Here is a 13,307-nt window from a genome sequence, read left to right on the forward strand (position 1 = left end):
TTTAACAGATGCACAATGACTTACCAGCTGTTAGCAGAGTATAAAATCTGCCTGTGTGATCTTTCCTGCCTAATAAATACAGTAATTTCATAGAATCATTTAGGTTGGAAACTTTAAGATCATCAAGTCCAACCTGTAACCTAATGCTGCCAACTCCTCCACTTAATTGTGTCCCTAAGTGCCACACCTACATTTCTTTAAAGTGCCTTCAAAGCATGATGATACCACCACTTTCCTGGGCAGCTGTTCCATTGCTTGATAACCCTTTAGGTGAAGAGATTTTTCCTGCTATCCACATAAAATCTCCCCTAGTGCAGCTTGAGGCTGTCTCATTCTGTGTTACCTGGCAGAAGAGGCTGACCCTCACCTGGCTACACGCCCCTTTCAGGCAGCTGTAGAGAGCAACAAGGTCTTCCCTGAGCCTCCTTTTCTCCAGGGAATACAACCCCAGCTCCCTCAGCTGCTTTGCCATTCATAACAGGGGAAGAGGAAAAATGGTAATAAGTCCTGTGGGGACTTTATAGATGTCACCTCTGCATGGTGTGAATTAACTCTAGTATTGAGAGAGATGGCTTTGTGACAAAGGTGGAGGACATGGACGCTTGGCTGTCTTTTACAAGTTTCTTGAAGGTTAGTGTTAAGAACATCTGAGTTTTTAGCAGTCAGCATGTGGATGTCATTTTGTATAACATGATCTTAGGCTGCTGTTGTGTTCCTTTCAGGTGTAGAATGTATGAAATGCCAGATTTCTCATTTAACTCATTTTTTGAACTTTTCAAGGGAGCGGGAGAGGGAGAGGCATCGTCACCGTGACAGCAGAAGATCACCATCACCAGACAGATCCTACAAAAAGGATTACAAGAGAGCAGGAAGGTAAGGAAGGCTGCATGTGGTCTCATGAGCGTTTGAGGCTCTGTGCATCCACTCACGTGAGGTTTTGTGTATGCATGTGAAAACCAGAAAAGATGAGTGTCTTAAATTCATAATCATCTACTGATACATGCCAGTTATCTCAAGACCTTGTAGAGTTAGAAACAGGATTAATCTCTAGAGACAGGGAGTTTCATTGCTGTGTCCTAAAGACTTTCTCTTAAGCCTTTTAGTCTGTAAAGTACCAAAATTATTTAGAGTCACTCTTGATTATCTTTTAGAGGCTTTTCTTATATTGCTGTTCCTTTCTGAAAGTTGAAAATATTGCAACATTGTAGGTTTTGTAGGCAGGGGAGATGAAAAAAGAAGTAGGTAGTTTCATTACTCCTCTTTCAAAAGCATTACTCTTGTGATGCACCTTGTGTTGTTCTAAGGTGTGTTAGAGTAACAAAAGTGTTGATTCTGTAGAATCCTTTTAATAAAACCCAAGTTCTTTTGTCATGCCAATAGTTTGGGGCTGTGCTTTGAAACTTCTTACTGTAACTTCCAGTTATGACTGATGTGACTTAGTTTTTACCAATGAGTTCCTAACTTAAAAGCAATTCACCTAGTATGCAAGTAGGAATTTTAATTTAAAATGACATGTATTTTTTATTTTATTTATTGAACATGACTTAAAATAAAAAGCACATCAAATTTTAAGTCATTTTTATAGTAGTTGAAAACTACAAATTACTCTTGTACTCTTTGTGGTGCAAAAGTAAAAAACTTTAAAAACTGGAACGGCAGCTGGATTTTGCTGTAGTTTATATGATAGAATGACTTACTGATCTGAAGCAAACTGTTTTTCATCTTAAAATAATAAAGAGAATTGCTTTTGTTTGCTTTCTCCCACTAAGCCGGTCACCAAGCAGAGAGAGAAAGAGAACCCGGTGGGAGGAGGACAGAGAAAGGTGGTCTGAGAACCAGAGCTCCAGTAAAGAGAAAAATTACACTGCTGTCAAAGACAAAGAATCAGAAGAGAATGCATCTGAAAAAAATGAAGAGGAAGATGAGGAATTGCTCAAGCCAGTCTGGGTTCGCTGTACCCATTCTGAAAGTTATTATTCCAATGACCCTATGGATCAAGTGGTATGTCAGCAGGAACTCTAAAATGACTGCAGACAGTCCTTTATAATATGAACCCCCTCAGCAGGATCATAATTTTGTGTCATTTAATTCTTCTCTCTTCCCAATCATCTCAGTCTTTTAGTCCTGTTAGGGCTTCATATGTTGCTGTTCTCTGTTTTTTATCAGTTCCTTCTGTCTGTTAGCATTCAGATAAGTGGTACATGGAAGAGGCATACCTTTTTTCTTGCCTTCAGGAGGGAGAGATCTATTTTTTCCCTGTTATACGCTGTGTTTAACCTGTAAGCAAAAATGCCTCAAGCACCATATATTCCTGCAAATTTGGAAAAGTGCTAGAAGTGCTATACCAGCAAACTAAATAATTTCTCTGCTAGTTCACCTGGTGAAGAAATGTAATAATATGATAAAGCTTTATTAGGTATTCCCATGTTTCACTGAAAGATCTGTCTTTCCCACCTTTTTGTTTTTTTTCCTGAAATGCTGATAAATGTTGACTTCTTGTGCTATTTTAATACTGTCCTTTTTTTGTTCTGTTGTTGTTCTAATTTTTTTCATTTACAGGGGGACTCTACTGTGGTAGGAACAAGCAAGCTCCGGGATCTGTATGAAAAGTTTGACGAGGAGTTAGGAAAGCGACAGGCAAAGGCCAAAGCAGCCAGGCCACCATGGGAGCCACCAAAAACCAAGCTGGATGAAGATTTAGGTAGGCTGAAATGATGACAAAGCTCTGAAATTGACTAATCTGTAGTTAACCTGTTTTGGCAGCTGTGTGTATTTAATAACGTTGGTAAGTAATTTTAAATCTCTCCTTTGTATTTCATGTCCATGGGAGTTTTACTGTAGCTTTTGATGGAAGTAGGGCTAGATTCTTTACCCAGAAAGCCTAGGGGGAAATAAGGAGTACTGAGCACTACCAAATGCTAGTTTCTTCCATGGCATGAAACACCCTGAGCATGATCAGATAGTCCAGAGAATGGCACATGAGAGGCTTTAAGGAGCTCCTGGTTTTATATTTCTAAAGAGCGAGCAAGAGTAGTGGTGATAGACTCTGTGCTGTAAAAGCAAAAATCTGAGTTTTTCTTCAGTATTGTACTTTTGTTGTGCAACTCTGCTTAGTGTGGTCAGACATCTGCAGAAGTATCACTTTTCATAACATACTTTATCTGCATTATCTTGTTCCACCTATATGGATCTTCTGACAGTGAAATACAGTGAAGATCCTGTATGGATCTTCTGACAGTGAAAATCCAGCAGCATCAAGTACTGGGGAAGTACTGGTTGAATTAGCAGGGCAGAGGTTTTTATAGCAATTTGTCTCCTCAGAAATCAGCGAAAGCTTTTTTTTCTTGGTTTGTTTTGTGAAAATTGTTGATCTTTTCATACTTCCAGCATTTCAGTGTTTCATAGTGTGTTTTTTAGTTAGTTGCTTTAGTTCAAGAAATTTGTAGGCATATCATGATAATTTAGATACTCTGTTGGGTTTGTTTTTTAGATATCGCTTCATGTTGGCCAGGTGAGCTGCTTCAAACTCTCAGGTCTCATCTTAGTAACTCATTAAAAAGTTGCATAACAAAAATTCCAAAGCTGAAATACAGGCATAATTACATGGTTACATGCTGATGGTATAAAAAGATGCAGTGAAGAGGACAGAAAAAAACTAAATACAGATGAAATAAAATGTGGACTTACTTTTGTAAAGGAGTTCTTCACATTTTTTTGAAGAGTGAATTTGCATATATTTAAACTCCTTCAAGAATCTCTAGCAAAGTTAGCTGTAGGGTTTTTTAGGAGGTGCTTTTTTATGTGTGGATGAATCAAGGATATGGCTGCTACACTCAACATACCTGTGTAAATCCCTTATTCCTTAGATCTCTGAGGAAGAAAGCCTGCTGCTCCAGGCTAATATGTGATAGCGCCAAGGGCAACTTCTGCATTTTCTTTTTCCTCTCTTTCTGGAGAACCCTAAGGCTCTATGTCTTTGCTGTTCCCCTGGGCTGAGTTGGTGTCGATGCCAGCTTCTCCTACAGCCATGTCGTGTCTAGTAGTTTGTCTAATTTTCTATTTCAGTAAAGGCTGTCTCTGTTCTGGCTTGTGTTAGCAGCAATCATGTGTTGCAGTGGGATTGCAGTGCCCTTCAAGAACGCTTTTAGATCATGAAAGGCTGATGATGGGACAAATTCTTTCCTATGAGGACAGTGAGGCAGTGGAACAGGTTGCCCAGAGAAGTTATGGGTGTCCTGTCCCTAGCAATGTTCAAAGCCAGGCTGGATGGGGCACTGAGCAGCCTTGTCTAGTGGGAGGTATCCCTCTCCATGGCAAAGGGATTGGAATTGAACAATCTTTAAGGCTCCTCCCAACCCAAACCATACTATGATTGTATAATTTCCATACATTACATTGAAAAGTTCTGTGTTAGTCTTTTGAAACTCCACTTTACTGTCACAGGTTCCATGCATATTTTGCACCTGAAAATGGACATCAGTATTAATCAGATGTATATCAGAAACTTTTGAAATTTAAGTTATTTGTACGAATATGCGTGCACACTTCATGAGGAACCTGTTTCAGCTGGGCATCGATGGCCTATGTAGACCATGTGTTCCAAGGATGTATTTTATGCCAAATTATGAACTGTAAAAATACATCTTGAAAACAAAAAAGGGACACATTTTCCTAGTGATGCTCTCTCATTTTCTCTCTCTCCTTTTTCTTTCAACTAAGGAGAGTCTAATGTTCAGTAAAAATGTGTACTTTGAAACCATAGTTTCACAGTATTTGAATAGTAATATATTTGCTCTTATGTCAAAACTTAAAAAATGGAAGAAACTTTGCATTTTATTCCAAGAATAAAATAAGCTTTACTTGCATACTGGTAAAAGTCTTTGCTATGAAGGCATTTATTTAAATTGTAGCTGAGGATATCTGTGGAAATGAGTGACTACAATTACATCCATAAGAAAGAGATTCATTCCACAGTACCACAGGAGATTGGAGATATTGAGTTCAAGGTTTTTGTGTGGGTGTTTTTTTTTTTGTTTTTTTTTTTTTTTATGTTAACTCCAGACTTTAATTCATGATAGAGAATACATTGCTATGGAGAAGAGGGCATGTGGAAGTGTTTTTCAGCCATCTTTCTTTCTTCTGTGTGAATCAGAGAGCTCCAGTGAGTCAGAGTGTGACTCCGAAGATGACAGCAGCTGCTCCAGCAGTTCAGATTCGGATGTTATTGACGTCATTGCAGAAATTAAGCGTAAAAAAGCACACCCTGATCGTCTCCATGAGGAATTGTGGTACAATGATCCAGGACAGGTAGGGTGTGAGGGAAAAGTACTGGGTGTCATTCTCCCAATACATTGAAAATTTTGTTGTGTGCAGACTGACTTGCAGACTGACAAACATGCGAGTGCATTTCAAAATGCTTTCTTTACCCCTGTTTTCCCTTTCCTCTCTCATCTTCAAAGCACTTCACGTTTGATTTCAACAGTGTGGTTCCAGATAATTAATCCTGGGGATTATTCAGCTGGAATTATGTCTGACAGCGTTAATAAAAGCTGAATGCTAACAATGTGCTAATGCTGTCCTTTTAGCCTTGAGATAAAGGTACACAACCGGAGAAAAGGCAATGTGTTTACATCCTTTACAAATTTTTCACCTTAAGCTCTTGGCTCATAATGATAAATAATGTTTTAAATAAGCAGTTAATGCTTCTAATTTCTTGTCTAATGGTTCTTTTGTAATTGCATGGAGATTGTAGTTCTCATTAAATGTAATTGCTGAGCTCATGAAGTGCTGTTTTGAATATACACATTGCATAGAAGACTAGTTTTTGTTTGCAAATCCACTATCTTCATCTTTCTTACTTAAGTATTTTACAATCTATTCTCTCATTTCATGTGGCACCTCAGGAAATTTATTTTTCTGTCACTTTGTGGGATGTATGAATTTTGCATGCAACAAATCATAATGTGAAGAGATACCGGAATGCATATTGCCACTGTGGTAATTCAAAAGTCTGTTGAATATTCTATTACAGATTCATATTTATGCTTCTAGTTAAAAAAATGATTGAGCATAGCTAGCTGTTTTTATTTGTATGGAAAACAAAATTAGCAAACTGTTCAGATATTTAACAGAAAAAATTACGTAGCTCTTGGGCACACTTCAAAGTAATATTCTGTGAAGAATATTAACAGAAAAAAAGTGAAATGGCTGTAGAAGGAATAGATCCAGGAATGTTTGGTATATGAATATCCTGCTGAAAAACGTACTTTACCAAAAGCTTTCTTGAGACTGACTCTTGATCTTTCTTGAAAAGGCTAAAATCAATCATGGTGAGCCTGTCAGTGCTGTACTGTTTGTGTGTAGATTTTATTTGAACACATTTAATGAAGTTTTCATAGGTATTTGTCTGCTTTCCGTCAATAAATAAAACAGGAATGATTGCCATGCACTCTGACCTGTACAGGTACCCCATCTGACATGGAACTAGATTTCTGGGATGGATCTTCCCAACCCTTCAATCTGAGAAGCTTGTTTGTTAACTTGGATAATCTCCAGCAGTGCTGAGAGTTTCCAGAAAATAAATTGTTACATTCAATGCCTCCATAGTGGCTTTTGCCTTACAAATGTGATCTGCTTGTTTGTGTTGCTCTGTTGGTCAGAGAAGGCATTGCCTATGTGAATTTGTGATCTCTCACCATCATTTTACCATCAATTCATGATGACTCTCTGCAATCTCTGCATTTTTTTTTCTATGAGCAGTGTTGTTGGGGACAAGATAGATATGTATCTGATTGCTTCTCAAGTCTTAGGCTTTACAGGTGCTTCACATCTCTCTCAGTTTTGGCCTGTGCATTTGAAATAACAGAGGCCGTATTCGTGCGGAGCAGTTCTAAGAATTAAGGATGACGATTTTCAGAAATACGTGATGATTATTTAAATAGCCTCAGTGGGTGCTTAGTTTTGGAGCACTGATGAGCAATTTGCTGTTGACTGCTTTTTTAATTCTCTTCTGTCGTGTTGCTGTACAAGCCAGTGAGAAAGTATGCCTCTGCCTATGAGCATGACTCTATTTCTTTGAGCCTGTTCCTTCCTCGAGGGTCTCAGAGTATGAGAAAAACTATGTGAACAGCAACTTGTCATGTCACTCCATTGTTAAGATTGTGTGACTAAGTTTCCAAAGGAGTAGAGAAGTCTCCTGCTTCTTATACTCCTTTGAACATATGCATTGTGCCAGTCTGAAGAAACTGAGGTTAACATCAAACTTAAAGGTTGTATCCCTATCCCAGCTGCCTAAAGCTGACAATGACAGTGGTTTTGTGATTCTTCCTTCCTGTGGTATCTTCATGTTATATCTGACATGTGATGATGCCATTTAGCCCCACTGTGGATGCTTATGTTTTCAGATGTGGATGTTTATGTTTTCAGACTACTTTTAATAGCATGGAAAGTTCTGCTGGTTTTTCTATTACATTGCAGGTTTATTGTTTGTTTGGTTCTTTTTTTTTCTCTAAAGCTAAAAGTTTTTTTGACGGTGTTCACAGGGTTTTTGAGATGAGGGAAGAGACGAGAATTTGACTCCGGATTTCAGAAGGCTTGATTTATTATTTTATGATATATATTACATTAAAACTATACTAAAAGAATAGAAGAAAAGGTTTCGTCTCAGAAGGCTAGCTAAGCTAAGAATAGAAAGGAATGAATAACAAAGGTCTGTGGCTTGGACAGAAAGAGAGCCAGCTCTGCCGTGATTGGCCATTAATTCCAATCATCCACATGAGGCCAATCACAGATCCACCTGTTGCATTCCACAGCAGCAGATAATCATTGTTTACATTTTGTTTCTGAGGCCTCTCAGCTTCTCAGAAGGAAAAAAATCCTAAGGAAGGTTTAACAAAGTTTAACTTCTTGGATTCAGGCTTTGATTAAAAACTGGGTTTGGGAACTTAATTTACTTTTCTGGTTTGTTTCTGGGCTTCTTATGTTGGATTTCTGCAATGGGCATAATGTTAGAGCAGAAAGCTTAAGGCTGTTGCAGTAGTTGATAGTCTGCATTGATCTTTGTCATAAAAGTAAAAAGAAAGACAACAGCTTTATGATGTATTGCATTGGCCCTTTTTGGTATAGGCACTTGATGCACCCATACAGAATACTCAAGTGGGTTTTTTTCCTCTTTTATCTTTTTTACTGATCTATTCACAGGATGGATTTGAAGTGTTCCCATCAGTTCTTTAAAGCACCAAGTAAAATATTTGAATGGCTTGCATTTTAGAGGATAGCTGTGTTCCATGGCAGAGGGCTCAGTGTCGAGGATGGTTTTTCCATCAGAGAACTCAGTGGAACTGTTTGAATAGGGAGAATTCAGCATGTAAATATTGACACATGCATGTTTAGGACCTGAATTTTGTTTTAGGCAGTCAGCATGCTGTTTGTGTATATAAGCAAAGGAAAAGAGGTATATTATAGCAGGGTGGTAGAATTCTGCTGAGAATGTTTTTCCATCCTGTGCTTCTGAAACAGTGATGGAGTTCTGATGCTGCTGTGTATTATACCTCAGTGTTTTTGGTTTTATTGGCTTAAGAACATCCACTTAATCTAAGCATGACAGGCTTTTAGAAGCATCAGCACTCAGGGCATTAAAACCAACATACTTTTCCAAAACCACTTTTCAATAAAACCAGAATCCTATTTTGTTTTTGACAGATGAATGATGGACCTTTGTGCAAATGCAGTGCTAAAGCCCGGCGAACAGGAATAAGACATGGCATTTATCCTGGTGAAGAGGTATTAGTAATTCTAAGGATTGCAATTATGAATACAAACTTGCAGCTGTATGCTCCTGCTTGGGTTGATTTGAGGGGGTTTTCCCATGATTTATGGGCTGAGTGAAAAAAACCTCTTATGCAGCTTCAAATCACTTAGTTGCATAACCTCATATTTATAATATAATACTGGTAATGAAATCCACCTGGAAATATAGAAAACTTTTGCCTGTGTTTGTTTAGTTTTAGGATTGTTTGGGTTTTTTTTAAAGTTTCTGAAACATGATTGTGTTAATAGAAAAGAATTGTGATCAAAGATCTGCTGTCTTCAAATGGATGAATGTGTTGTGAAGGGCCCACTTTGTGAAGTGATTGCTTTAAAAGAAAAGTAAATAGTAATTCTGCTGCTGAAAGAAGCAGGAGGCTTGTCAGGAGGCATTCTTGCCTTAGCTTGTAGGCTTTACTGCTTATCTTCGTAGTTTTTCTTGAAAAATTTTATTTTTCAGTTGGCCTTCTTAGGTATATTTACTGATATTTACTGAAACAGTTGTTTATTTGTCTGCAGTTAAGGAGTTATGAACATTTCTGTGAATTATTTGAATTCAGAAAATTCACTTTGATCTGAAGCTTACTATAAATTTCTCCAGTTCATGATCTATTCCTCCACATGTTGTATCTAGGATTCTTGCAGAAAAGGAACAAAATTTAGCAGGCGAAAACTACTATATATAAAACTTGCTGCATGAAGGCAGCTGCTCCCTGGAACAATGCCATCTGAGAATCCCAGGTTTTACAAAATCTTCTTGGATATACTGCTTTTCACAGTGTCCAGTCGGTGAAACTGCCTACTTTTGAACTAGCTTGTTTGCAGCTGCCCTGTTGAAGCTGTGAGAAGCTTGTTTTGGGGCTGAAGAACCACCTTCCTTACTGCCAGAGCAGCGTAGTGGTGTAGCTGTCTTGCCATCACCACAGGCCAGCTTTTGTCTTGCAGTTCAAAAGAGTACCCTGCTCACTGCAGTGGTTTTATTCTTTTTCCCAGTGTATTCCAAACAGGCTGGTGGCAGCCTCTGAACCGCAAGCTGTATGTAGGGCATATGAAAAAGTGATTTTCTCTGACGGTTGAGGGGTTTAGGTCTTTACACAGGACTGCTTCAGAACAAGCTGGAAGGAAACAGGAAATCACAAGTGTCTGGCTGCCTTTGGATCTCAATGTCAAGCATTACAACCTGGGAGATAAGAGTGGCATTACCAGAGCCACCTCTGTGATGGTAGACTAATCCCATCTCTTCAGGCGTCAGATTTCCCCCAAGCAGATGAGCTGATACCTGTCTGTCTTGATGATGTACTTTGAGATCTTCTCATGTGACGTCCAGGCTCCTCTCTGTGAACTTTTAAAATGTGTTTCCTGAAAAAGATTTATATAGGAGGGGAAATCAGTCTGGAACAGCTAACTGTTCTGTGTAAGAGAGATGGAGAGTTAAATGAAAAAAATAAAAGCCCCTTTTTTGCTTTTGAGTAGCTTTAAAAATATTTCTTAATGTGAAAATGGAGATAAGGCCACACTTTCCTCCTTCCCAGAATGCTTAATTATGACTACCTGCTTTTATTTAATTTTTCCTAATGCATATTTCATGGTTATTAGAAATGCTTTATTCTCCTTTTAATCTAAATTTGCCTTGACTCTACACATAATTCTACTTATCTCTTTCTTTAAGCCCATTAAACCATGTCGTCCCATGACCAACAATGCTGGAAGACTGTACCACTACCGAATTACTGTGTCACCTCCCACAAATTTCTTAGTAAGTACTTTATAAATAATTCAAACTAGGACTTTGATTTTGTTTTCTGTGACAAAAGTCATACTGCTTCTTGCTTACTCCCTGGTGGTTTTGTTTGCTTTTTTAAGACAGACAGACCTACTGTTATTGAGTATGATGACCATGAATATATCTTTGAAGGGTTCTCTATGTTTGCACATGCCCCCCTGACAAACGTAAGTATGGCCATTGCTACATACTTCAAGGTTCATACAGGGGATTTCTTTAGAAGGTGCTCATTCTCTCCTGAAGCAAAACATCTCTCTAACAACAAGACATGCATGCTACAAACATCTTACCAGCACTGGGCACAGGGGAAAGATATTTGTGCTAATAAATCTCAGGTTTTCTCTTGACTGATTGTGTTAGGCAGCGTCTTTGAACTGTGACTGAAGCTGTGATGTGCATCGAAGAAATGTTTTTTGTGTTTCACAGTTTGGAAGTGAACTAAACCATGGAAGAACTTTCCAAGACTGCTAATTTGATTTAAATTGGCTGAGTGGGTTTATTAAGTAGGCAAAGTTTTAAAAAATAGCAATAGCAACAAAAAAAGGTTTTCCTTTTAAGTGACAAATGAAATTTTTCAGACATCCACTCTAAAGGGTTTTCTCAAAACTTACTGAGATGTATCCAATACTTTGTAACAGCTGTTCAGCTTCTTCGGGATCTAGCAAGTTACAATTTTTTGTAAAAGTTGTAGATATGTACAGTTTTTTAATTTTGTCTTTTGAAAGCACATGTAACAAGAAAATTGGTACCCAACTGCCATGCTTTCACTATAAGCTGAGTTAGCCAAACATGAATGGAAAATATGCAGATTCTTAATTTCAGTACACTTGAAGATTTTTTTGTTATCTTGGTAATTTCAAGGTTTTCTCAAAAAGTTCAGTATGTGTTAGTTTCTATGGTTTTTATACCTATTACTAGCTACCTCACCAGTGCCACAACTCAGTGTAAGAATGGGTACGAACACAGGATGGAACAGTTTGCTTACCTAATGGATATGATAACTCTTCACTTCTGGTGGTCAGGGGATGGGAGTCTTGTTGAGAAGTCAATGAGAGAGTGGAGTTCAACCTCTGGCATGGGAATGGGAAGCACTGCTACCCAGTAGCATTAACTCAGCCTCGGGGCAAATTTATCTCAAGGCTTTATGTTTTCACTTTGCAAATGAGCAAAAAGGAGCAGTTTTGTTTTACTCACATTAAATAATAAAGAGATCCCCTTATCTTAAAATTTTTGTGTCTACTGTGTGACAGGAAGGCAGAGAGTTATGGAAATCTTCAATATAGAGGCAACAAGGGAAACTCTTCTTTGATATGAGTAGTTGGTGAAGCTGTTAAGCTTACTGTAAAATGCATGTTTACATGCACTTTCAGATAGGGGAAGTGATCAGCTACAAATGATTCTTTTTGACAGAGTTGAATACAAAGCCACACTGTGGTGCCAATTCCTGTTAATAACAGATATAAAGCCCTTTGGAAGGAATCCCTCGATGTCATGAGATGATTTTGGCGTACAACATAAAACCTGCTCTTTGAGGGACACTTCAGAACATATTTGGTAAAATGGAGCAAAAGGTAGTAAAAATAGAGATCTGAACACCAACATCAATATCTGTAGTATGTAATCTTAAGTTTGCATAATTAGGGTTATTACTGAATTTCTACTGTTGTTACTGAGTAATAATTGAGCAGCTCAGGTATTAGGAAAATGGTTAGTACAGTTGTAGAAAAAAAAATTTTTATATTTAAATACCAAACCAGTTTTACAGTACCAACCATGTGCTCCTTTAATGTGTATTTGCTTGTGTACATGGAACTCCAGTTCAAGGGGATCTTAGTTGTGGTCACTTCTCTAAAGTATTCAGCTTCTAGTTTAAATTATGTGTTAGGAACTAAGTAAACAGTCTGTGCTTTTTTTAAAGGCTCACTGATTTAAGTGTGACAGGTTTTCATCTGCTCAGATTCTAAATGGTATATTTAGCTTCCAAGGTTTTAAGAGGGTTTTGTATTCACATTTAATACTGTATCAAATTGTAAGAAATACAATTTTGTTTGGTGCAGCTTTGTAATTTCTCAATCTGTCAATAGATTTTTTAGATATCAATATATTTTTGTAGACAAAATAGTCTAATGTTTGACAGTGGGCTGTAAGAAGATGCAAGCAGAATATTGCACTTAAGCTATGTACATTGATTTTATTGCAACCCCAGCACTGTTCAGATATTTATTTGTGTGCTTACAAATGTAAAATAACCTTGGGTTGCTTCACTTTCGCAGATCATGGAATTGTTCTAACATTCTTTCATACCTTTGAGGCCAGTGAGTAGTAAAATTTGGTAAGAGCTGTAGATGTGTAAGGGAAAATTAAGCATTTTTGTAGTCTTTTAGGAATTTAGCTTTTTTCCTCAGAAAATCCTATTAAAAAAATGAAACACCTTCAGCAAATTATGGACTGTAAAAAGGTGAAAAAAGGAATTAAATGTTTGTCTTGCTAGCTAGTCAGAAGAAGTTGAGAATATTTATGGCATGAATTTAGTATAAAACTGCAATTTATTCCTAAGCTATAATGTTTGACTTAAAACTGCATTTTAAGACAGTACAGCTGACACAATTGGCAGTGTGCTAAAAACACCTTGCTTTCAGAACACTCTATCAATTTGACATGCTGTGTCACAAACAAATTCACTTGCAAATATCCAGTTGAGAGAAGATAGAGGTTTACT

At 37.6% G+C, this 13,307-nt stretch overlaps 1 protein-coding gene across 1 annotated transcript in view; it reads left to right on the forward strand.

Annotated features, from left to right (window-relative positions):
* DROSHA (drosha ribonuclease III) overlaps positions 1-13,307 on the forward strand; it is a 67,542-nt gene that overhangs the window by 2,458 nt on the left and 51,777 nt on the right. Inside the window, exons 2-8 of the mRNA XM_058808369.1 lie at positions 781-873; positions 1,770-2,001; positions 2,560-2,701; positions 5,153-5,307; positions 8,701-8,781; positions 10,475-10,561; positions 10,669-10,755. Of these exons, the coding sequence (XP_058664352.1) occupies positions 781-873; positions 1,770-2,001; positions 2,560-2,701; positions 5,153-5,307; positions 8,701-8,781; positions 10,475-10,561; positions 10,669-10,755 (877 nt within the window). The remainder of the gene's footprint in view (positions 1-780; positions 874-1,769; positions 2,002-2,559; positions 2,702-5,152; positions 5,308-8,700; positions 8,782-10,474; positions 10,562-10,668; positions 10,756-13,307) is intronic.

Source organism: Ammospiza caudacuta, chromosome 1, assembly GCF_027887145.1.
Source record: "Ammospiza caudacuta isolate bAmmCau1 chromosome 1, bAmmCau1.pri, whole genome shotgun sequence".
Classification (NCBI taxonomy): domain Eukaryota; kingdom Metazoa; phylum Chordata; class Aves; order Passeriformes; family Passerellidae; genus Ammospiza; species Ammospiza caudacuta.